This window comes from Lepisma saccharinum, chromosome 26 (genome assembly GCF_977018435.1).
Source record: "Lepisma saccharinum chromosome 26, izLepSacc3.1, whole genome shotgun sequence".
NCBI lineage: Eukaryota > Metazoa > Arthropoda > Insecta > Zygentoma > Lepismatidae > Lepisma > Lepisma saccharinum.
The window spans coordinates 12,984,898-13,010,557 of NC_139254.1; the positions used below are offsets into that span (position 1 = coordinate 12,984,898).

At 38.3% G+C, this 25,660-nt stretch overlaps 2 protein-coding genes and 1 pseudogene across 5 annotated transcripts in view; 2 read left to right on the plus strand and 1 right to left on the minus strand.

The window, feature by feature from the left end:
- LOC145979701 (MAP kinase-interacting serine/threonine-protein kinase 1-like) overlaps nucleotides 1–12,850 on the minus strand; it is a 169,507-nt gene extending 156,657 nt beyond the window's left edge. The window contains exon 1 of one of the 2 annotated variants that reach the window (XM_083112678.1): nucleotides 12,790–12,850. In XM_083112678.1, coding sequence (XP_082968804.1) covers nucleotides 12,790–12,819 — 30 coding nt within the window. In that variant the 5' untranslated portion in view covers nucleotides 12,820–12,850. The remainder of the gene's footprint in view (nucleotides 1–12,789) is intronic. The other variant, XM_083112677.1, reaches the window with a different exon arrangement.
- A 32-nt stretch (nucleotides 12,851–12,882) lies between these two features.
- Nucleotides 12,883–16,216, plus strand: LOC145979704 (U11/U12 small nuclear ribonucleoprotein 25 kDa protein-like). 3 transcript variants are annotated; one of them, XM_083112681.1, is made up of 2 exons: nucleotides 12,883–13,001; nucleotides 15,527–16,216. In XM_083112681.1, exon 2 carries the CDS (start codon nucleotides 15,548–15,550, stop codon nucleotides 16,214–16,216), a length of 669 nt encoding a protein of 222 aa, XP_082968807.1. In that variant the 5' UTR covers nucleotides 12,883–13,001; nucleotides 15,527–15,547. The 3 variants fall into 3 exon arrangements, with proteins under 3 accessions (XP_082968807.1, XP_082968808.1, XP_082968806.1); XM_083112682.1 differs by having other exon boundaries at nucleotides 12,915–12,931; XM_083112680.1 differs by lacking the exon at nucleotides 12,883–13,001 and adding an exon at nucleotides 13,012–13,070.
- A 47-nt stretch (nucleotides 16,217–16,263) lies between these two features.
- On the plus strand, nucleotides 16,264–17,271 carry LOC145979703 (gamma-secretase subunit Aph-1 pseudogene; annotated as a pseudogene).
- The last annotated feature ends 8,389 nt before the right edge of the window (nucleotides 17,272–25,660 follow it).

Sequence of the window (25,660 nt, forward strand, 5' to 3'; positions counted from 1 at the left end):
ATCTACAGATTCCAACAAGACAATGACAGTAAGCATAAGGCGTGAGTTAACATGAATTGGCTAATATGGAATGTGCCGAAACTACTACAAACACCAGCTGAAAGACACCAGTCTTAAATCCCAATGAGCATTTATGGGCAATTTTGAAGAGGCGAGTTCATAAAGCAGGCGTCAAGTCCAAACAAGAGTTGAAAACTGTTGTGCAAGCCGAGTGTTAGAAACTGGTTAATTCTATGAAGAACAGGTGTCAAGCAGTAATCAAAGCCAAAGGATATGCATCAAATTATTAGAACTGTCAGTCTATTTACTCTGAATATACTTTTTTCGTTTATATTATTAAGTGTACGAATAGAACAGTTGTACAAAAAATGGCATGTTTCTCTTCCACTTTCATTTAATTTATTATTGTCATCGGTTATATAGAATTTGTTCCTAATGATATTAGTTATTGAATTGTAAAGAAACAATTTCGAAAGAGTGTATTCCCTTTCAGATATTAAAGTATTTTCTTTGAAAATCCGTGTGTACAAATAAGAATGTTATATACTGTATCTCCATTCTAAGAGGTGCGAGTTACACTATAAAATATTTCGTAATTATCATTGTTAACCTTTGTTTTTAAAAGTTATTCAGACACAAAAATGGTAATTGGGGTTATCCATGTCCAGGTCCAGAATTCGAACCGGGAACCCTGTCGCCGAAGCATGCTGTGCTAACCATTCCATCACGGAGGCAGGCCCGTAGCTAGAGGGGGGGCAGGGGGGGCAACTGCCCCCCCCTGAGAGCCTGCTCTGCCCCCCCTGTGAAAAATACAGAACACATTCCTACTTGGAATTCTCACTAATCTTTACAATTATATCATGTGTTACTCTAGCAACATTACAAAGACACTTATTGATTTTGAGATTTATTAGGGTGTATGGGATTCCGTATAATGTTGTATCAGGATTGGGGGGGGGGGTTCCTTCCAGATTAGACTTCGGGAAATGATTTCACAATTTTCAGTATCAAGAACAGTTGTGACATTTTGAGTAGTATTGTATTAAAGGTGCCTAATGTGTTTGTATGTTTTTCTTGGATGTCTTGCTATGAACTTGGAACTGCTTAAATTTTTGTTTCCCAAGTCTATCTTTTGGTAATAGTGTGGTAGAGAGAGGGAGTGGATATTTGTTACTTTGCGTTGCTTTTCTGTCACTTCTAGCTAATCGCAACAATGAAGGATGACGTGAAATTGATGAAGAGACACTCATAAACAGTGCCGCAACTACAGGGGGCAGAGGGCATTGTCCCTCCCCGACTTTGGACGGAAATCCATTCTAGGGAAAGCAAACACTGAAGTAAAAAAACAAGACTAGGAGAATCTAAGAATAGCAGGACAATTGCATACTCATGATGGAATTAATTTTTACGTGTTCCTTGCATTTTTCTACCAGACGGCCAAGGGCACTTGCAAGGGGCACAGAGGGGTAATTGCCCCCCTCGATTTCAAATTTTATACAAATAAAAAAACATTTCGTAAAATTTTCTTGCTCGCTTCGCTCGCATTATCTACTATTCTTACAGTCCAAGTTCAGAGCCATAGCTATGGGGCGGCAGGAGTCGGCTCTGGAAGCCAAACGATCTATATGAAAAAAAATGTTAAACAGAATGTCATGGTGCCCCGTAAGATTATTGCACCCTATTAAAACAATTTCTTTCTATGAAACTTAATATGAAATATTACTGATGACACTGTAATCCAATAAGTCATTGATCAATCAAGGGATTCCTATTTGTTTGTCAGGTGTCAAAACATGTATTTCAATTATACTACAATTCACACAATATTTTGCAAAATGGTTAACGTAACCAGTAGGCAAACGTTGTCTGTAGTGATGCAAGAGTCTCCCCTTTGAAAGAAATAAGTCCGTGGTGAACTAAGGGACCCATGTTTTAATGTTTTAGCAAGTACAAAAAAAAATGTATTAGCTACAAATGTTTACACAATTCATCAAAGTATAGATAATATGTAACCATCAATATTTAATTAATTCTATTTTCTTGCATAACACAACACAATGGTGTTGTTGGATTCTCGTTAGATTTCTTTGTGTGTAAAAATCTTGCATACTAGAAACTAGAGGGAATCATTATGAAGCATGATTTATAAAGGGCTCCCTTAATCAGTTCTGCAGAGAGGCCCAAAGTTGTTGGTGCATATTAATAATCTATTAACATTATCGACCTGTAAATATCAAGTAGATACTGTCCTTATTAGCCTACCTAGGTATTTATGTTAAACTTCATATTCTTTGGCAATCTGGAATGGTCATTATCGAAATTTTGCTATTTGATGTTGCTCGAAGTTCGTTTGTTCATTGCAGTTTCAAGATATCATCCCTTTTCTGTTACTTATCTCTTTTTGGGGAGGGGGCAAGTGCCTCCGTGTACCGTTATATCTGCCAATGCGACACAATATATTAAAAATTTGCCCCCTCTAGGATTGACTTTGCCCCCCCTACAAAGAATTCCTGGCTACGGGCCTGCACGGAGGTCGGCGTGTGTGTGTGCGTGTGCAAGAGAGAGATTAGTATTTTATTCCATTTTTTCACCAACCTATAATTTTATTCATTATTTTAAAACGCGTTATGGTGACGTTACATGAAAAAGTAACATGTTGTAGCACATATTATTACTCGGAAAAAGTAACCGTATTACTTTTAAACACTGCTTACGACAACCGAACGATTGAGTGAACATCTATTCCACCAGGGGGTGCTCGTTCGGCGGCGCAGATCGTATGCGCAGTTGTCCGTGGATGCATGACGTCACCATCGAAACACTCGGCACGGAAAAGGCTGGTTCCTTATGCAAATATTGAGAAATTTGACAACGAATATCTTCTAAAATATAGTAGCAAGGGAAAAGTTACAACTTTTACTGTTAAGATTCATCCTTTCTAATCAATTTATCACAAAGTTGATTCAAATGTGTAAAATGGTTTTCAAGAAATCGTGTTACAAAGGAACCCCTGTTTTGTTCTCTCCAGGCTTCCAATGTAAGGGAGTTTTAACATAAGCGCGTTGGATTTCTCTTTGCTCTATGTTTTGAAATAATATTATTTTGTTCTTGTCAACTGAAATCATGCCTAAATGCTATGGAAAGCTGTGAAAACTATTATCACTAACGGAAGAAATCTAAAATATCACAGCTTGATTGATATAAAAAATGCGAGATTGCCCATTTTTGTGAAAAAGGCATTGTGCGAGATCTAAAAGTAGAACTTTATAATATTGTATGTAAATGTAAGGGTGTAATAAACGTGATTGCTTCCCAGGCACGTATCCAAGGGGGGGCTTAGGGGGCTCAAGCCCCCCCGAAAGTTTTCGGTTTACACGATAAAATGATATTTTTTTTGTTTCTTGGGGTGTCAAATAAAATAATGTGACGTTAATTTAAGGAGAGAAATAATTATCGAGGCAAGACGGAGAATATTCTATAACCCTGTTATTGGTAACAGCTCGTATCCAAGGTGGGAATCAGGGGGCTCAAGCTCCCCTTCAGAAAATTTTCAGTTTACGCTAGATAAAATTAGGTTTTTGGCTTCTTGAATAATATGGTGATAATTTGAGAGAGATAATTATCTAGGCAAGACGGAGAATGTTCTATAAGCCTGTTATTGTTAATAGCGCGTATCCAAGGTAGGGATCAGGTGGTTCGAGGCCCCTCCCCCCAAGGAAATTTTTCAGTTTACACTGATAAAATTAGGTTTTTGACTTCTTGAATAATGTGATGGTAATTTAAGGAGAGGAATAATTATCGAGACAAGACGGAGAATGTTCTATAACCCTGTTATTGTTAATAGTGCGTATCCAAGGTGGGGATCGTAACTCGTGGACTCCCCCCACCAGTAAAGTTTTCATTTTACACTAGATAAAATTAGGTTTTTGTCTTCCTGAATCCTGTCGGATTCCAGTTCCCAGCACACAGTTTGAATCTTGCGTTGTCGAGTGGATTGTGCATTCCGTGCATGTGTAATACCTTCGTAAAAACACTTCTGATACATAGATGTTTTGATGCCTGATGAGAAGAAATGGACAAACATACATACTGAGATGGTTCCGGCACACAATATTAATGCATGGAAACAGAGGAGTTGAGTGGTAGAAAATGTCCCGATTTCACGTTCTGATTAAAATGACAGCCTTAAACGCCGCACCCCGTGGCGCTGCGACGCTGGGGGTCCCGGGTTCGAATCCCGATCGGGCATGGTTGTTTGTAAATGTCCATTCATCAATTTCATAATTTCATCCCTCATCCCCATCTTCGCAACTTAGCCAAGAGGCACAAAACGCGAAGTAAAATAAAACAAATCAAACAAACAAATAAAGACAGCCTTAAACAGTGGCGACATTTAGGAGATAGTTGCTCCCCATTCTTTTGCCTCCACACTATCACACTATGGCCTCTTAATGCTTGTCTCCTTGTCCACCCTCGCCCCCACATTTTGGAACCCAATTGCCACCACTGGCCTTAAACATACAATTGTGATAGCCCTTTAAAAAATGGTGTTCAGCCGCCGCCCCGAAAGGAATTCCTGGATACGTGCCTGCTGCTTCCCGTAAAATATCACTGAACTCCCCGTTCATCTTCTTCTGTCTTTTCTTTAGCGCCGTCAATAGCTTCAACACGTTGTTTTTTTATATATATATTTGTCACATATTTGTTTTAATTAGTATTCTGCTCGTTCCGCCACCTGAACGCAGCAGCTCGGAAATGGCAGACTTCAGAATTTAACTCATCCAAATTAAATTAAACAGGTATGTGCTCTCTCTAAATTTAAATCATAGTTCACAAATAATTTGATTAAAAGTTTTAAAAGTATCTATTTTACTTAATAGCGTATTAATTGGTGCATTCTTCTCCAGCATAGCCATAGGCAGTGACCACACTACGGGAGGGGGGGGGGGCAGGAACGCCCCCCAATTCTCGTTCGACAATTTCTCTCTCTCTCTTATCTGCCCCCAGTAAAACGACGGAATAATAAAAATGATTGCCCCGGGAAAATATGATTTACCCCTCCATCTTTACTATTGCGCTGTCACTAGCTACAACATATTTTGATTTCTATTGTTCCCACATATTTATTTTAATTTTAGTATTGTGAATCATATTCCACTGTGTTACCTCACGTAGCCACCCCCCCACCCCCACACACACGTACGACTTCAGTTGTAAGTTTTAGACTAAGCTTGTCAAATATCCACTTATATCTTTGTATTCTTGAGCCATTTAAAAAAAATCATTTCGCCCCTTCTTCTGGACTATTTCATAGGTATGTTTTCCCACTGGAAGCCCCTTTGCAGATCGAGATCCGGGGCTATAGCCTTCCCAAGCCAGCGTCCCCTCCAAATACTCTCTTGGCCTCATGAAAGAAAAATATATGTATTTATACGAAATATTAATTTGACTTGGCAGTTTCTCTTTTCGAACAGGAATAAGTTTTAAATTTTAATAGCTTATAAATTTACACTATCAATTTTGAGTAAAGGTTTTGCGTAACCCTAAAAGTACATTTAGAGACTGCAAGGTCAACTCTCGATATTTCAGATATATTAAAAATTTTCATCACAACGTCTTGTAATAATTGTTACTTCAATAACCTCCTCACAAATGTTTCTCGCATATTAAAACATAGATGCCAATTTCTGTTTATTTCCTTGTAATTCTGACCTCCGTGGCGAAGTGGTTAGCACAACGCTTTACGATGCCAAGGGCCCCCAGGTTCGAATCCCCGCCCGGTCATGGATCTACTTTCCTTTCTTCAATTTCATCATATCATCACGCATCCTCATCTTTGCGATTAGCCATATGTAACAGATAAGCGAAGTAAAATAAACTAAGTCTATTAATCAATTATTTTTTTAAACTCTTTAATTCTTCTTTAGCATGCCACGTTTTTGTTAAAATTATATTACGATTTGTAAAATGACGAAATTCTAAAGGAGAACACGCAAATTTCTTTGTAGCGCATCGGTCAGAAAGTTTCAGGAATATGGATTTTCAAAATACAATTTTTTCACATGTGCTTTGCCCCCTTTTAAAAGTAGCGCGTTTTCAATTATGTTACTAATCATTAAAAGGATGCCTCAATACCATCTTGGAGGATGACAATTATTATTTTCCCCCTCCTAAAAGTAATAATATACTTTCGCTCTCTGAATCTCCCATATAAATGCTAGGGGCAGTCTGCTTCAGCCGAGCTCACTGCTTCTGCGGCGACCACGCGTTCGTGCAAGATCGGCAATCTTCGGATGGCTTTACCTAATCTCTATATTCCTTGCTATTCCACAGCAAAACGAAAAAGACACCGCACCGCACATATCATGTGATCACGAGAACGTGACAGGAAATTTCGGTTTTTCAAAATTCGTCGTTTCAAAACGGAAGCAGATGTAGAGTAATGAGTGGTTTAAGTCTTGTGCATAAAAATTTGCTGGCAGGTGAAGAAATTAAAATATATTCTGTGAGGTATATTTGGTCCTTGAAGACCAACTGCAGCTGCTACGTTTCCGAAGCAATGCATCTGCCATCTGTTGGCCGGAAACCGAACTAACTCATTACGCTGATATGAAGTCTCATACGCACGTCGTTCACAAGTTTCCTTATTTCACGTCGTTTTTCTGTCTGTTCAAGCTAATCGCGACAACGGGGATGAATAAATACAGATAAAATTGATGAAGGGACACACGTTTTACTTTATGCTCAGAAAGGCTAATCGGGAGTGGACCTAGTTTAAAATGAGTGGTTAGCACATCGCGCTGCGACGCCAAGGGTCCGGGGTTCGAATCCCGGTCGGGCTTGGTTGTTTGTGAATGTCAATTCATCAATTTCATCACTCATCCCCATCTTCGCAAGTTAGCCAAGAGGCACAAAACGCGAAGTAAAATAAACAATCAAAATCAAAAATCAACCTAGTTTAAAGTGGAATTCGAACCACTCTGCAAGGTGCCTCCCCTTCACAGAGTATCACACTCGGGAACCCCTTCCGCCCCCCTTAATACGCTTTTGGTTTCACTGGAATCTTTTGAAATATCAAACTGTTTACATCCGACATCACATGACACTTTTCTTTCGCTTGTAGGCAAGGTGCCACCGTTGTCCCTGAATGGAAATTGCAATTCAACAATCTGATACCAAATCAGTTTTTGAACTACAAATTTGATAACTTTTGTCAATATTACGGGAACAGAATTTATTATCTTCATTATATCACTGGTGGTATTTGAAGGTAGTAAGAGGGAAATAAAAGTGTGAAAATAAATAATGTACACTCCTGTTCACATAAAGTGGCACTCGTTATAGGATTGAACAGTTGAAATATGTGCCACTTTATCTGAACAGGAGTGTACAAAAACTGTTTTTGTATTTTCATATTTTGCAAAGATTTTCTGCCTCTTTATGCTAATCGCAACAATTATTACATGGCCTTGTTTGAGAACTCATGATGTCAAAACAAGGACTTTAAGGGTAAATCATTACTAAGAAAATATGTGTCTTGATGTTCTATTCCTACTGTGGAAGTTTGTGGGTGTAGTACAACACCACTCTGCATGTGTGTAAGCTTGCCATATTACAGTAAATGATTCACAACTAACAAAATGGGTACAATTATGTAGATTGCTAATAATTGTATGGACTACTTGTATGTCTGAACAACAACCATCCCCTGGGGGACAAATATTTGAAGCCAGAAGGGCTTGAGTTTCTTTAGGTCCAATTTGTGCACAGACAGGCTAATCAGGAATGGATTTATAATTTGAATCGGGATCCAAACCACTATGTCCTCCATCTAGTATCGAATCTGGGCCTTCTTATTACAAGGTCAGAGATTTATCCACACATCTCCAAGCCCCTCCCCCCAAAAAAATTTCATCAACACACTCATAATTTTTTCACAAAGACCCAATTTGTGACCATTATCCACTGGAGAGGCGGGACACTAGACCCTCCCTTAAATTTCACATTTCTGCTATTCTTGGTTAATAGCGATGATGGGAGTTCCAAGGGATGATCCATCTGCTATCATAATATAAAGCAATTGTATAATGATGTCATTTTCATTGACTCAAAAAGATTTCACGCTATCTGACACATGAGAAATCAGAGACAGATGCCTGTCCAATATCCGAGATGTGTTAAGTATGATGACTTTTGTCATACTGAATAAGATACATTGTGGTTATTTGCAAATCCATTTCTAAATTTGTACAAGTCTGGTACTTTCAACGTTGGTTAAGTCAGATGGGTTCTCAGTTTTATGTGTAAGCACACCAACCTACTCACAACATGATGATTCACACGAAGTCACTGGAATCCACACCACTAAAAAAAAAAGGATATGACACTTTGCATGCACATACACACACACACGCACATAGTCACAGAGGCATTCAAAGGATTTCCAGTGGAGGAAAATACAACACCCGTACACCTACATGGGTGCCATGGGGATGATGGTTCAGGACCATGCCATCGAAATTGTAGGAGGGATTTTTTCCATAATATAAAATTCAACATGTCATTTCACATGAAATCACCCAACTGAAAGGCAAAAAGTTTCTTCATAATCATGGATTTCATTCCAATTGTTTTTCACTGTTAGATACTTGGTCCAATATGACAAATATGTTATATTGGACTAGTCCAACAAATATGTTGAAAGTTACAAATTTTTGAAAATTTGAAGATTTTCAGAAATTGAGAGGATAAACGAATGCACGAAGTGTCACAAAACATGTCATATCTCGGATACTATGTGGAGTATTGTGATGATTTAGGTATTGTTGGACTGAAGGAGGAGGACAGTCCTAACAGAAAATAATTGTATTACCACTCTTACCTGCTCATAAAGGAGAAAAAATCTTTAAAGAAACTAATATGTTGCGTGGAAAAAAACACTCCACATTTCGGGCAATTGTTTGATAGGGAATCCCAGGTTTTACCACAATGAAAATTATTACACAGCATAATCAATACATGCCAAACATAATATTAAAAAATAAAAAAGGTAATATTTTCGATAGTAAAAATATCATAGGTTTCAGTATTGGGTATGAACCGATGTTTCCATTGGCATACAGATATATATTTGACAAATGGCCCTAAAACACTCATACGTTATCACTAATATTACTAGAAATGTTGAATAAGTGGAAGAAGCATTAATATGATGTCAATCCACTTTTAATTCACAGAAATTGTAATAAGACCAGAGCTTTTGTCCAGTATGCATATGGGTCAGTCCATACCGAATGATCCAGCACACTTTTATCTGCGAAACGTTCTAACTTAAAAAAAACAGTTAATGAGACTTAAGAGGTAAGTGTGAAAGTTCATACAGTCAATTAGTGATCAGTCAGTGTCCATTGGTAGCTTTTTATAAGATATAATGATTCAAAAATGAAAAGGACTAAATACCGTAAAGTAACGAAGTCTTTCTCACATAGTGGTTCCGATTCTACTTTAAACTGTAGGTCCAGTCCCGATTAGCCTTACTGTGCATAAAGTGGACTTGAAATACGAATTCTTCAATCAATAATGAAGTCTACTACTAGTTCCAGTTCGGGTCCAAAGCTGAAGACATTGACAACAGCAGAACTTCCGGAGGCTCAGTGTAGTGCTATAGTTCGGGTCGAGGTAAAAAAAGGTAAAGTGCTCCCCTGTGCATAGCACCACGCCATGAAGGCGTATAGGGGGTGTGGGGGTAACGCCCCACACTTTCTTGATCCGGTCGTGAGTGGGGGTGATGTGATCAGCATCACGCCCCTGACCGCCTTTACCCCCCAGGGTTTCCCCCAGGTACCCATGTTATTCGACGCTGGGTGGGCGCCGGGGCCGCTTCCATCGTTAGAAAAGTTCCCGGATTTGAACCGGCCGGGGATCGAACCCGGGACCTTTAGCATGGTAGTCAGACGCGTTACCGACTGAGCCACCGCGGTCGAGGGACAAAGAGAATATTTCAGCAGTACCGGGTATTGGAGCAGTTTATTAAAAAAATAAATAAGCTGCACAGATCAACTGAAAATCAAAGTTTTGATTGAGTATTTAGTTGTGTCCGGACCAAATTTCGTGTATGCAGTCCGAGAATTTCATGGCATAGAAAATACTTTTGTTTAAGCCTACTGGGATCGACACACACTCAAACACTTAATTACCATGAAGGGACAGCCGAAAATTTTATGACTGTCGAGAAGAGAAAGCAAGAAGATGTTGCATATGTAGACACTTTATCGGAAATGGCAGGCTCTACCAAGACCCGAATAGGGGCTCTGGCATACCGTGACATGCAGACTATTTTTGGTGGTCAGTCTTTGGCATTCTTTACTTAAGGAATTCTTGGTTAAATGGGCTTATGAACCCACCAACCTTCCCTTGGACACGTCACTGGAGATAAATGAGTAAGCATAGCATTAGAGATATGTTGAGAACGGAAGGCTGCGCATTAATTGTTGAGCGATCCAGCTGTATTTGAGAAGACTTCCTTTCTTTCGTGCTGATATATGACAAGACTGTGGAAGTTGTCACAATTTTGAACACTTGCGAATGCTTAGGCCTGAATATGAACAATTTCGTGAGTTTCGGCTTTTAAGAGCTGAAAGCATGGGAGGACAAGACACATTAGTGGTGTTCAGGCTCGAATCACAGAGAAATGTTCGAGAACTGTCTGCGTCCACTTCGCAGCCCATAGTTTGAATCTCGCATTGTCGAGTGGATTGTCCATCCCGTGCATGTGTAACAGCTTCGTAAAGACACTCAAAGACACCATAGATGTTTTGATACCTGATGAGAAGAAATGGTCAAACACATACTCAGATGGTTCAACACACGATGATAATGAATGGAAACAGGGGAGTTGAGTGGTAAAGATCGTTCTGATTTCACTTTCTGATTAAAATGACAGCCTTAAACAGTGGCGACGATTTAGGGGATAGTTGCTCCATTTTTTTTGCCTCCACACTATGGCCTCTTAGTGGCCTTGTCTACCAAGAGAAAGTAAACTTTCCTTGCACCACTCTCCCCCCCCACCCTCCATTTTGGAACCTAATTGCCACCACTGGCCTTAAACATACACAACTGTAAGGTTCTATCTATACCCCTTAAAAAAATGGTGTTGAGCCCCCCACCCCCCAAAAGGAATTCCTGGATACGTGCTTGTTTTAGGGCCATTAGTCAAAAATATAGCTGTATGCCAGTGGAAACATCGGTTCATACACCCAATAATGAAACCGGTGATATTTTTACTATGAAAAATATTACCATTTTGATTTTTTAATATTATGTTTGAATTCTATTGATTATGCTGTGTAACAATTTTCATTGTGGTAAAACCTGGGATTTCCTATCAAACAATTACCCGAAGTGGAGTGTCTTTTTCCACGCAACATATTACTTTCTTTAAAGAACTTTCTGCTTTATGAGCAGGTAAGTGATAACACAGTTATTTTCTGTTAGGACTGTCCTTATCCTCGCCAACAATACCAAAATCCTCACAATACTCCACATTGTTTCCAAGTTATGACATGTTTTGTGTCACATGGTGCATTCGTTTATCCTCTCAATTTCTGAAAATCTTCAAATTTTTTTAAAAATTGTCACTTTCAACGTATTTGTTGGACAAGCTTAACATTACATATTTGTCACATTGGACCAAGTATCTATCAGTAAAAAAAATGGAAGCAAATCCATGACTATGAAGCAACCTGCTCTGGGTGATTTCACGTGGAATGAGGAATCAGAATATATTTCTTCAGTAATTAATTTCATTTAACTTGGCCCAAGTCACTTTTGGTACCAGGTGCACCATATTTAATCCCTTAGATGAAGAAAAGGAATAATTTAGGGGTGGGAGCACATCAAGTAAAGTGTTCAGTAATGCTAAAAAAGTGTATTTCGCTAACAGGATAGTAGTAGACATGCTGTCCTAATTAAATATCTTATGATGATTGACGATCTGGGAGAAGGGGGGGGGTTGCACCATAGGCCTCAGGGGGAGATGGGAATCCCTGCACACATATAAGCAGAGTGGTGTTTGTAAAAGGAATGCTAGGTAAATCTTGTAATGACTGCAGTATACAATCTCCTCCCCTACCTGCCTTAACAAGCGCCTGATTCGAAGCTGGAACTGAAGTCCACATATTCTTCATCGCTCTCATCGAATGATTTGATATGCAGTACTCACCGTTATCCCTTCATAGTAACGTTTAATTAATAAGCTATTTATACCGGTAGAGAGATGCAAAAGATCAAGAGCAAGACTCAGTGTAAAATACTTTTCAGTATAAGAAAATATTGCGACTTTTCTTTGCTTGTTTGTTCACAGGACGTACCAAAAATTTTTGGGCGCAGCGAAACTATACATTGACATAATGCATCCAGATAGTACGAGTAAATCCAATACAAAACAAAATAACCCCACATTTGTCAAAACACATGAATAAAAATAAGACAACAGACTCCGAACGCGAATTCCAATAGATGCACGCTTGGATTGTTCTATGGAAATTATACTTTGGAGCTCTCAATCAATATATTATTCGTGAATACAAAATGTAGCATTAAATAACATTATACATGTCAACACAATCTTCTGGGAATGTGCCGATTTCTAACTGAAAATTTCAATCAAAATATGTAATGTCTGCAAAATATTACAGTATGGTATGGTAGTCAGTGATATGAAAGTCATTTCGAGGCATACAACAAGTTGCATAATGATAAGCAAAGCTGAGGAAAATAAATAATTCTTACCCACTCCGTCCCTTCCCTGGCGGCCTCCATGGCCTCCACATCGCTAGCTAACGAGCTTTCGTTTCTCTCCTACAGATGTCACTAGATGCTAGGTATGCAAAATGCAAAAGCCTGTCAAACGCAAGTTTGCTCCTGATCTGCTGTGAGATTTGTTTTTTTTTTTTTACAAATTGTATGTATACAGTTGAAGAGTTAGCTAGTGTAAATGCAAAGTGAGTGGAATTTACGTTATGTTAGTTATTCCTCAAGAGAAATGTAATATTTATATGTTGTGTGTTTCGGTAGGTCTCCTGTTAGCAATAACACCAACAGTCTACTACTGTGCTTTTGTTCTTGTAAATTATGGATATTTGCCTAAAAAATTATGTTAGCTGTTCTCGGATGTTTAGGTGCGTGAGCGTTCAAACAGGCAGAATGCGTGCGCAAAATTGATATTATTAACTGTTACTTTTTAAGCATATAATTGGTTTGCATTTTTATTTTATTTGAGCGCTGTTGACTAAAGTACATTCGATATTTCTGTCTGTCGTGGTACGGAACGCCTCAATATATAACATATCACTTTATTTTATTTTAAAATTAGAAAGTTGCAGATATAGCTAGCCAAACAAGGTACAACCAGATGTAGCCTGTTGGCCATATGCTCCTCTATAGCATAGTACATGTCCATTCATCAATTTCATCATGTTATCACTCATCCCCAGCTTTGCAAATTAGCCAAAAGTGGCACAAAAAGCGAAGTAAAATAAAGCAAATCAATCAATCATGCAGCTTGAATTAAATAATGATAAATAAATTGTATCAGTCGTGTGTCATAACTCATAAAGAACTCACATTCTCCTCCATCTCCCTCAAGATATTTTGGTGTGAATACAATTGTCCACGGTAAATTTCTCGTATCGGACAAACGGATTTCTTTAAATTTACAGGAGAAATTACTTACCGAATTCAGTTTCTTTATACTTGTGGAAGTTCGGGGAAGTGTTTTCTCGCACCGTTCATTGAATTTTGCCGGTAAATCATCACTTTTTCGATATAAATGTGTGACCAATGCACGAAAACTCTTGCATCCGTTTACTTCCAGGTGGATGTAGCCTGTGTGTGATGACATAATCCCAGTCAATCCTCACTGTTATTTCCAGGGGTACCAGTTTCATAGATCGGAGACACATTAAAATCTGATATTTTGTGTTTCCCATTGTTCGTACTTACCAATTGTGTATTGCGAAACATAGTTCAAGGTGCCATTATGCTTTTTACACGAAAACAAACACAATTTTTCACATAGAGAGTAATTTTTCTTATTCCTTTTTTCGCTTCCTTAACACACAATATGGCGGGCAAAACTTGATTACCATAGTGGGTATGCAGTGTTTCCAACCTTCTTCACCATAAAATACCTACTATCGTGTTTGTCACGTGTGCAAATTGTACATTATGCACAGGTAGCTGACAGATGTCCCACAAACCATTCCGATAAGGTTAGGTTAGGCAAGCATAGTTAAAAAAAGGGGGGGTTGGAAACACTGACGGTGTTACATCATCAAAAGTATGCAGCATCCGGTTCAAGGAAAGCAATGGCAATTGTGCGTCGGTGAGATATTTCTCTTGAAAAATACAGATTTCCCAGTCAAATAGATTCCACGATGAAAGAAAATACCTCGACGAATGTTGGAAACCTTAGAGAAGCTCATTTCCGTAAGTATTTTCTTCTGTAAAAATGAAGAAATTTGTCTCCGATACATGAAACTGTTACCCGAATTGTGTATTGCGGAACATAGTTCAAAGTGCCATTCTGCTTTTTACACTAAAACTAACGCAATTTTTCACATAGAGAGTAGTTTTTGTTATTCCTTTTTTCGCTTCCCTAACACACAATATGGCGGGCACATGTTGACTACCGTTGTCGGTGTGCAGTGTTTCCAACCTTATTCACCGAAAAATACCTTCTGTCATATTCAACACGTGTGCAAATTGCACATTATGCACGGGTAGCTGACGGATAGACCCACGAACCAATTCCGATAAGGTTAGTTTTGGTTAGGCAAGCATAGTTAAAAAAAGGGGGGTTGGAAACACTGACAGGGGGTTATGTCATGAAACGTATCAGATTTCTATGTCGACCCCCTGTGGCAGAGTGGTTAGCACATTGTGCTACAATGCCAGGGGTTCCTGGTTCGAATCCTGGCGGGGCATGAATGTTTGTGAGTGTCCATTCATCAATTTATTCATGTCATCACTCATCCCCATCTTCGCAAGTTAGCCAAAAGTGTAGTAAAATAAGGCAAATAAATAACATAAAACTTATTTCAGCATGCGGAAAACACAAATAACAGAGATATTTGATCCCAAAGTATGGTCCGTGTAAGTAAAAACCTGCCATCTCGGAGTGCTTTCGCTGGTTTTTATTAGTAGATGCTGGATGTATAATCAGCCCCAAATTTAACACTCCTAACTTAACGACATAAAATTATAGTTTGTCGAGTGTTGTGTTGGGTGCTATGTTCACTTGAGTGAAGCCTTGTGGCTGTTCTGCTTCATGCAGAACACGGTAAGGTAACAGATGTACTTTACTTCACAGTAACACATCTTCATGCGCTAAAAACAATGGAAAACATTCATAAACATCATAATTATCATAAACCATGCAAAATATTTCACTTTCTCAAGGGGTGCAGAGGGTTAAGGGTATCCTTTATTCTTTTTTAAATACATTGTTTTCTATCTACTTTTTCAGATAGCTAAAAATGGCAGAGATATGTCATCAGAAAGCGATACGGAAGGTGCCCTAGAGGTGGAATATCGTAGAAGAGAAAAAAGGAAACGCAAAAGACAAAGACATTACGAAGATAGCGGAGGAGAAAAAGGTGAGAGAAGTAGCAAAAGAAGAAACTGTGGTAACGAAAAGAAGAGTGACGGATCAAAAGAATCGGGCCAACAGTATGTGAAATCTGAGGATAGTAACAAGGGTTCCGAAGAACTGACTCACGAAGATGCTGTGAATGTTTTCCACACTACTTTAAACGAGTTGCTGAAACTCGACCCCCTTTTGTGCGATCTCCCAGCCGGAGTAACTGTGGAAGAAGTGAACTCCCAAATAGCTTTAGAGTATGGCCAGTCCATGACAGTTCTTGTTAGGAGAGCCGACGGTGAAATATTGCCTATCGTAGTCGAACAGAAGGCGACGGTTTTAGATTTGAAAAAAGCCATTCAACGTTACATGACTCTCAAACTCAAGCGTGAGAAGTGTTTTGTGACCCTTAGCTGGAAGTACATTTGGAAAACATACTGGTTATATTTTAACGGAGAAAAACTGAAGGAAGATCATATTCCGTTGAAGGAGCACGGGATATGCAACAAATCTGAAGTTACTTTTGTTAAGCGTTTAGATGAAAGGAGGACAAATATTAAACAAAACCTGAGTTAAAACAGTAAAGAGTGTGATCAGATAAAGTGATTCAAAACGTACCAAAAATGACTCTGGTCGAATTCATTGGGTGTGCATTTTTAGCATTTGGTCCACCACTTGCAATGTTCAGCTTCACAATTGCTAAAGACCCTATACGAATAATTATATTGATAGCCAGTGCCTTTTTCTGGCTACTATCATTACTGCTGTCGTCATTAGTGTGGTTTGCAGTTATACACCTTAGAGGCACGCTAGAATTGGGAGTCATTTTCTCAGTTCTGTTTCAAGAGTTGTTCAGATTTCTGCTATGTAAATTACTCAAAAAAGCAGAAGGTGGGCTGAAGAAAGTAAGTAACGGGAGTGCTCAGATCAATGACAATAAACATGTTTTAGCATACGTGTCAGGATTAGGTTTCGGAATCATGAGCGGTGCTTTCTCATTGGTCAATGTTTTGGCCGATGCAGTTGGGCCGGGAACGATGGGCTTGAAGGGTGGTTCCGAATTTTTCTTCATAACTTCAGCTTCAATATCTCTTTGCTTTATATTGCTTCACACGTTCTGGGGTGTAATTTTCTTTTCAGCAGTTGAAAAGAAAAACTGGATGCTCTTAATTTGGGTTCTTGGGAGCCATATGATGGTTTCATGCATGACATTGTTAACCAGAAGGATGTACTTAGCTGCATTGCTACCAGTTTATGTCATTTTGATTATAACAGGCAGCATTGCATTTTATGTTGCTGGAGGCACTGTAAAGAATATGTTAGTTTGCATGAAATGCAAACGAAATACCGTACTTACATCTGACTAGCATGGAAATGGCTGCCATGAGATTATCCTTACTACATCTGTTTTATAATTGTGATTTATGGTAAGTGTTCAGTCAGTATTGTACTTATATGTAAAAAAAAAAGTACTAATTATGAAATACACTACAAGTTCTGCTGCTGTAAGATGCACTAGATGTGGAATGAAATTTTTGTAAGTATGTTGTTAACTCTGTCCAAAGGAGATGTACATGTGAATTAATATATTGTTAATATTTCACTGCTTAATATATTTCGTAATAAATACTTCAGAGTTAACACCAGTTTGAATTACTGTTTGAAATTTGTGTTTGTAACACAAAAATTTTAAGGAAAGTTGTGTTTGATACCTCTTCTTTACACGTGGGTTGGAGATTTAATAGTGGCAACTATTTAGAAATGATACGAGAGAGATACCTCTGTGAAACTTTTACAATCCTTTGATAGTCACCAGTATTGTGTACAACACGTTGCCAGCACTGTGGAAGTCGTAGTTTTTCTGTAGCAGCGCCTGTTCTGTTTATGATTTGAATGGAACAGTCTGTTGCCTGAAAAATCTCTGGAACAGTTCGGAAGCAAATGCCCTTCATCGTAGGGATCAAATCAGTCACGGGGGCTTAAGTCCGGGAAGTATGGGGGATGGTAGAGCACCTGCCAGCCCCATTGGTCTAAGAAATCAGCCACAGGTTGCGCTACATGTGCCTGAGCATTGTCCTGCAAAATGATGGGAGGATTCAGCAGAAAGTGTCACCTCTTCTTTCCCAATGCTGGTCATGTTCCAAACATGAACAGTAATACTGCGCATTGACGATCTGTCCTTGAGGGACTGTTAAGATAACACCATCGCGGTCGTACACCAGAATCACCATAACATTGAACTTTCAGTTGAAATTTAGATTGCCAACTTCAGCGATACTCTATTCCTCTCGTCACTGCACATGAGCCTAATGTTGGAAGGAAGAGTCCATATACTGGGAAGTAGGTTAGGTATGAAACTAAAGTGTCCTGTAAGCAAGAAGCACCAGTTCTATTTCATGACATATATACAGCAGTGTTGCCACTATTAAATCTCCAACCCACGTAAATGGAAAACACAAATATTTCACATTAATTAGTGGAACTAGGAAGCTGACAAGCTGAAGTGACACCTGGAAATGAATCTTCAGAAAGCAATGCAATTTTTCATAGTGAAGTGACACGTCAAGCTGCACGTGTTGTGCATCACTTGGACTGGGTCATTTTCTAATAACATGCTTTGTGTCACTTTGGTCTGGTCTGTTCCTATGGTGGATTGGTTAGCACATCGTGCTACAACCATAGGCGTAGCTAGAACTTTATATTTGGGTGTGCACAGAGAAAAAAAATTTAGGTCTTGTTCCTTTTTAATAGCATATTTTCCAATACAATCACTTGGCTCTTTAACTGCACTGATGTTTGTAAAGGAATATAAATGCACTAAATGACAGTGTTGAAAATTTTTGAATATATGTAGTAGAAGAAAAATCAAATTGCATAGAAATTACACACACACAAAATGTTCATAAATGTTACAAACAAATATATCAAAATACATGTCATCTATAACAAGAGACGTCTGTCAAAAGGTACAATGTTCTTAAACTCGTCAATAACTTCAATTACATCAATAGGCGAACCTTTTTCCTGTTTCACAAATAGCAAGAGCAGGGCTTCCAATCTATCCTGCTTCTGAGTTGTTCTTCATTTAGTTTTAACTTGGGTAAGCTTGGAGAAAGCTCTCTCACATGTGCAGCTTGTGACAGGTATAGAAGAAAAGCACTGTATTACAGGGTAGAATGCAGTAAATATCTTCTTTCTCCAACATGTAGCGTAACAGAAGAACTTCCCTTAGGTACAGAGGATTTTTCTTTCAGAAATCTTACTTCTGCTGCCAACTCGTCATCTGACAATTTCAATGTTCTAGCTAAGATGGCTATTTCTTCATCCTTTACATTCAAGTCAACCAGATTTCCCATGCCACTGATGACCTCAACAGTTTCTTGACTAAATCTCTCAATACCACAAATAACTGAGTCTAAAAAGAGGATAACAACAAGAAATTCTCATCTCCTCTTCCAATACTGTGAGCTGACTGATTCGTCAAGAGTCTTTGCAATTTTGCGCCTCTTCACTGGAGGAATTGAAATCTCCAGACTATCACAGACTTTAATAGCTTCGTTGAAGAGTTCCATGAATTGAGATGAATCTCTCATTGATTGCACAGCATTACGAAGCAATCTGACACTAGATACATTTGGACTTGCTAACCTTCACGATCATTTGTAGGACTGGATGCAGCATTGTGAGACATAAGACAAACTCAAACGATCTGACATGTTGTTTTAGTCCATTCACTTTAGCTCTTACATCACCCTGATGACTGTTTTGAGTGATTTCTTCCAAAGCCAAAATATTTGTAGAGTAGTTGCTTTTCACTGCCGAAACAGCTTCAGCACGGTACGCCCATCTCGTTGTTGATAAAGACTTAAGTGTTCTTAAACTTAGACCAATTTCAAAAACTGCATGCCTTGACGAACTACCTTCAATGAAAGAGTAAAGGAATTGTTCTATTTTTGGGTCGCGAGTTACACGAGTCCACAAGTACAAGATTCAAACAATGAGCATAGCAGTAAAGTACATTATTGAACTGTTCTTTCCTTTGCACTTCATTTGCACCCCAGATAGTGTCCCAGACATTGTTGAGGCTCCATCGAAGCAAACTGAAAGAACATTTTGCCAGTCAACACCAAATTCTGATACTACTAGTGCTAACGTATTTAAAATTGTCTTTGCACCTACAGAAGATAACTTACGAAGAGCCACTAAATGCTCAACAGGTAACTGTTTAATGACATAGCAAAAAAACTATAGACATCTGTTCATGATGACCACAATCACTCGTTTCATCAGGGATAATGCACACGTTTGTACCAAGTAATGACATTTTCAACTTCCTTACAAGAACATTTTTCAAACTGCTGATTAGATCATTCTGAATTTGTGGACTTCAGTGCAATTTTTTGGCCCGTTCACTAAGTGTTCTTTCAAAATGGGGTCATATTTGAAAATTAAATCAACTACATCTAGAAATAACCCCCTTTCATATGCTTCTTTATTCTCAGTATGACCTCTCAATGGGCGGCCTCCTTTTGTAAGACAAAGAATTATGTTTATTAGGCTCTTCGTGATTTGTCGATTTTGCAGTCTTGTTTGTTCTTGCTTTGAAAGAAAAGCCTTCTTACACTCATCTAATTGGACGTCAATTGGTTTATTTTTGTTGTAGTTTGACCAGGAACTTAAGCTTTGCTGGTGTCCTTTCGATTTTTCATGACTTCGAAAAAATTTGTTTGCTCTATGCCAGTTTTTAAAACATCGTGTAATGAATGCTTGATCAAGGTGCCCTCTCGCTGATGCATTGTTTGAAGCAAAAACTCTGCAGTAAAAGCAAAATGCAGAGTCAACAGCTATACTATATTCCAACCATTTGTAACTGTGAAACCAGCTAGATTGAAAAGCCCCTTCTTTCCCACCTATTTTACAAAGGCTGTCGCAGAGAAGGTGAGACTAATTCCTGTATAGGAAAACAATGACCTCCATTGGCTAGCAAATGTACTAGGGTGAGAATTTGGTTCATTAGCTGCCGATTGAGACCAAAATGAGAGCAATAGGTCAAAAAGTCGTGACTGCGTAGCAGTTAAAAGACAAGCATGTACATGGACCCCTCCAAGAATCATTAAAATGAAACAAAAAAATTACAAACCACAATTTTTTTATTCAGAATCAGCCTTATCGAGTAGACGTACATCTTTTTCAAAATAAGCACCATTGACAGCTAAGCAAGCGTCCATACGCTCCTGCCACTTTGTGAATGTCTTTGAAAATTCGTCAGGTAGCGAACTGAAGAAAACTTGTGGTGCGGTGATCACTTCTTTGTTCGTCATGAAATGACAACCACTTTAAAAGTGGAAATAGCCAAAAGTCGCAGGGTGCAAGGTCCGGTTGTATGCTGGATGCAGGAAAATTTCTATTTTTCTCTTTGTCGCATAATCCTGAAAAGCCCGTGCGGTATGCAGGCATGCGTTATCGAGGTGCAATATGAAAGGAGTTCTTCAAATGCAGCCTCTTTTTTTGCTACGTGCTGGCGCAGAGTCTCAATGACTCCTTGGTAATACTGTGGCTCTACTCAATCTGTCTTCATCGGCATATGCCTGTTGAAACATTGCATATATTTCCGCAGCACTTTTCCCTAAACGCCAACAAAATTTTATGGCATGTCGCTGTTCATCTTGAATACTCATCGCGAAAAGCAATGTTATACCCAAAACCTGGAGGGGTAAACGAAACACGTTCCACGTAAATCAACACAGCTGCTCACTAACGTGGTTTCGCAACATGTGACAACTTGCTACGGAAACAGAATGAGTCATCCTGCACAACGTGACTAGTGCCGAAACCATAGGCAGTGTTGCCAAGCCAGGAAAAAATCTGTCTTACCTTCTCTGCTACAGCCTTTGTACATCTAGGGAAAAGCACCAGGTTTGGTTGGTACGGTCCTAATTTCACCCTTACATCACATTCTGTTCTGTTATGTGGTATTGCATTCACAGAGTCACAAGGATCTACTGATATGACAATAGACCTGGTGTTTGTTCAGCGTCAGGAGCATTGAAACAGGATGGTTTGTTATTTACAAGTTCACCGATACCACTAAAACTGGCACTATCACAGGCGTTTGAACTTTCAACTGTCTGCTTTCGATTGGGACCACCTTTGTTTCTTTTCAGTCTTACGACAAAACGATCAATCATCTTTTAGAGCATAAACTCACTATTTAAAAAAGTACAGTAAGTTTACACGAACAAAATATCACATCCACAAGCAGCAATTTTCATCAAATAATGGCTCCTTCGATTATTCCGAGATACTAATTTGCAACAGAATCCAAAAAACCAAGTATGGCGACAGTTACAACGAAGTAAACTAGTCGGTTCAGGAAAGAGATTTAAATACCAGCCACCTGTTATATTGTTTCCCTGTATTATATCAGTTTTTAATTTTGAGCGCTCAGTAAAGAAAAGAACCTATTTCCACAACTATAGGTAAGTTTTAGACCAATATTGAGGAAAGGGGGGGGGGGGGATTTGGGGATAAACTCAACGAGTTCAATATTTCAAATAATCTCTACTTTTAATAATTTTGTTCTGGAAAAAGAAAGATGCCACTTATTTTCTCTCGTATTGAAATATCTGTCTTTAATGCTCTTTGATAAAGCAGCCCATTAGGGTGTGCCTAGACACACCCCGTAGCTACGCCTATGGCTACAATGCCTGTAGGTTCGAATCGTGGCCTGGGGATGGGTGTTTGTCAGTGTCCATTCATGATCTCATCACTCGTCCCCATCTTGCAATTAGCCACAAGTGGCACAAAAGCGAAGTACAATAAACTGAACCAATCAATCAATTTTCTGGATAAGTATGAACCACAGAATGGTTTTAGCAGAGTTTCAGGAACGAGAAACACTTTGAAAAGTGAATTTCTAAAAATTTTCAGGTGGCCAGAGAAGTTCCTCATCCTCCCAGGATAACAAACAAATCTAAATTTCATGCTTTTAAACAAGTGCCATTAAAATGTGTTCAATATTTATTTGTCTTACCATGTTTCAAGCACAGACATTGTTAGCAGGGAAACAAGAGGGTATATCTATGTAACTTACCCCAAAAACTGACACATTTGCTGTTGGTCCACAATTGTCATGTGTAGATCAGTCTAAATAATAACTTTTGTTAGAAAATCATAGCTGGAAAGCATAGTGTTGGCAATTATTGTTTCATTGTTACAAAAATATGAAGAATGTACGCTTACTGTAACATATGGGCTTTACAGTGATAAAACATACGTTCTGGCAACATGACTGATGTCATGCGACGATCATGGTGACTGAAATGTAGTATTAGCTTCTTGGCAGGATTCAATAAATAGCCTACTGGATAGTATGTTTATTATTAACATATAAGCACGTTAAAATACAAAACATGGTGTCAGGCTCGGGGTTCGATATAAGTGGATGCGTTGAAATATGTAAGTAGAAACTTGATATTATCGTCAAAAACATGGAGACATTAAACACGCGAGCTGTTGTGCAGTTTTCTGGAAACGTTTGTGAAAACTGGCAGAAGTGGAGAAATAAGTTGAACAATTATTTAATAGCGTCAGAGAAAAGTGAGAAGCCGGACAAGATAAAAGTCGCAATATTATTAAATCTCATAGGAGATGAGGGACTTGAAGTGTTTAATACATTCAAATTTGAAGATAAAGATGATTTCGAAATTGTAGTAAAGAAATTCGACGAATACTGTCAACCACGTAAAAATGTAGTATTTGAACGCTACAAATTCTTCTCATGCAGCCAAAAAGTTGACCAATCTTTTGACAGTTACCTAACGATGCTAAAAACTTTAGCAGCCACATGTGAATTTGGAGACCAAGAAACCAGTCTAATTCGTGACAGAATAGTGCTAGATCTACGAGATGCTGTTCTACAACAAAGGTTACTGAGGGAGCCGACAGTCGAGAAAGCAGCAGACTACGTCCGAGCAGCTGAAGCAAGTAAGCAGCAGTTCAGAACCGTGCAGAGTAATGAAGATATTCCAGCAAGTGTGGAGTTTGTTGGAAGAAAGAACCTAAACACAGGTGAGAAGAAAGTGCTCCGTATAAGTGTAAAAAGTGTGGTAAAATTCATGTGCGAGGTAAGTGTTTTGCATATGGAAAAATTTGCAATAAGTGCAAGGTCAAAAATCACTTTACAGTGGGGTGCATTGTGACAAGAATTAATAAGAAAAGGCAAGTGCATCAGGTGCAAACACAAAGTGAATCAAGTGATCAACGGGAATCATGCTTGTATGTTGATATAGTGCAGCAAAGTGTTAATTTAAGCACAGGTAAGAAATCGAATAATGTTCCAAGTCAATCGTGGTAAAAAGAAATCCAAGTGGATGGTACAAATATAGAATTTAAGCTAGACACGGGTAGTGAAACTAATATATTGCCTCAGAGGTACTATAAAAACAAAGTGCAAGGAAGGAATTGGACCATTGAAAGAAACCTCAACGTTGCTTGTGTCATATGGAGGTAACACAAAAATGTATAAATGTTCCTGTTGAATTTTACATTGTGCAAAATAAAACAATACCACTGTTAGGTTTAAAAGCATGTATAGATTTAAATTTGGTCAAGCGTGTAGATTTTTCTGAACACACTATTACCAAAGACTATGCAGATGTGTTTAGAGGATTAGGAAAATTTCCAGGAAAGCCTCACCACATAGAATTGAAGGAAGGATATGAACCACATATCAGCCCTCCTAGAAGAATACCACAATCGGTGCATGAAAAGCTAAGAAGACATTCGAGAAACTTGAGTTCAAAGGCATCATAAATAAAGTGCAAAAGCCAACGGAATGGGTCCATAATTTAGTGATTGTTGAAAAATCAAATAAATCATTACGTTTGTGCTTGGATCCACAAGAACTAAATAAAGCTATTAAAAGAGAACACTATGCCATTCCATTTACAGAAGATATTCTTAGCAAACTGGCAGTTCTAGACTTGAAGAATGGATTTTGGCAAGTCACATTAGATGAAGAAAGTTCAGAGTTGTGTACGTTTAACACACCATTTGGTCAGTATTGCTTTAAAAGATTGCCATTTGGAATTTCGTCTGCTCCGTAAGTATTTCAGAGAAAGAACTTTGAAATCTTTGGACATATACCAGATGTAGAGATCTACTTCGATTATAACAGGCAGAGATGAAAAGAGCATGATGAGAATTTAAAAAGAGTGCTAGAATGTGCCAGAAAATGTAATGTCAAGTTTAATGAAAGTAAGATACAGTATAGAGTGAATGAAATATGGTATCTTGGCAGAATATTATCAAAGACAGGTATAAAACGAGATCCAAGTCATGTAAAGGCAATTGTTGAAATGGAACCACCAAAGGATAAACAAGAACTAAGAAGATTGTTGGGAATTGTTAATTTTCTATCCAAATTTATACCAAATATGTCAGATGTAACTGCTCCTTTACGGAATTTACGTAAGCAAAATGTAAACTGACTGGTATCCAGAGCATGCAAAAGCATTTGCAGAACAAGATTTTATTAACTAATGATCTAGTACTACAGCCATTTGATGGTAGCAAAGATGAACTAGTTGCTTGTTTAATACAAGAAGGACATCCAGTATCATTTGTTTCTAGATCATTAACTGACTGTGAGAAATCCTATGCACAAATTGAGAAGAAATTATTCAGTTACTTTTGCGCCACAAAAATTTCATCATTTTGTGTATGGAAGAAAGATATTAGTACAAAGTGATCATAAACCATTGGAAGCAATAGTATGCAAAGCAATAAATAAAGTATCAGCTAGATTGCAACAAATGCTTCTTAAGTTGCTTAAGTATGACATGAAAATTAAATATTTACCAGGAAGTCAGATGGTCCTGGCAGACCCATTATCAAGATCATTCATAAAAACAAATCCAAAGGAATTGGATGAAGATATGCTAAATATAGTACATTCAGTAATCACATCATTGCCTATGAGTGAAAGAAGAATTATACAATTGCAAAAGGAAACTGAAA

Coding starts and splice junctions, on each gene's coding strand:
- LOC145979704 (XM_083112680.1), top strand. CDS start 13,020: ATGTTAGTTATTCCTCAAGAGAAATGTAATATTTATATGTTGTGTGTT. Junction 13,071..15,526: donor TTTATATGTTGTGTGTTTCG/GTAGGTCTCCTG, acceptor CTACTTTTTCAG/ATAGCTAAAAATGGCAGAGA.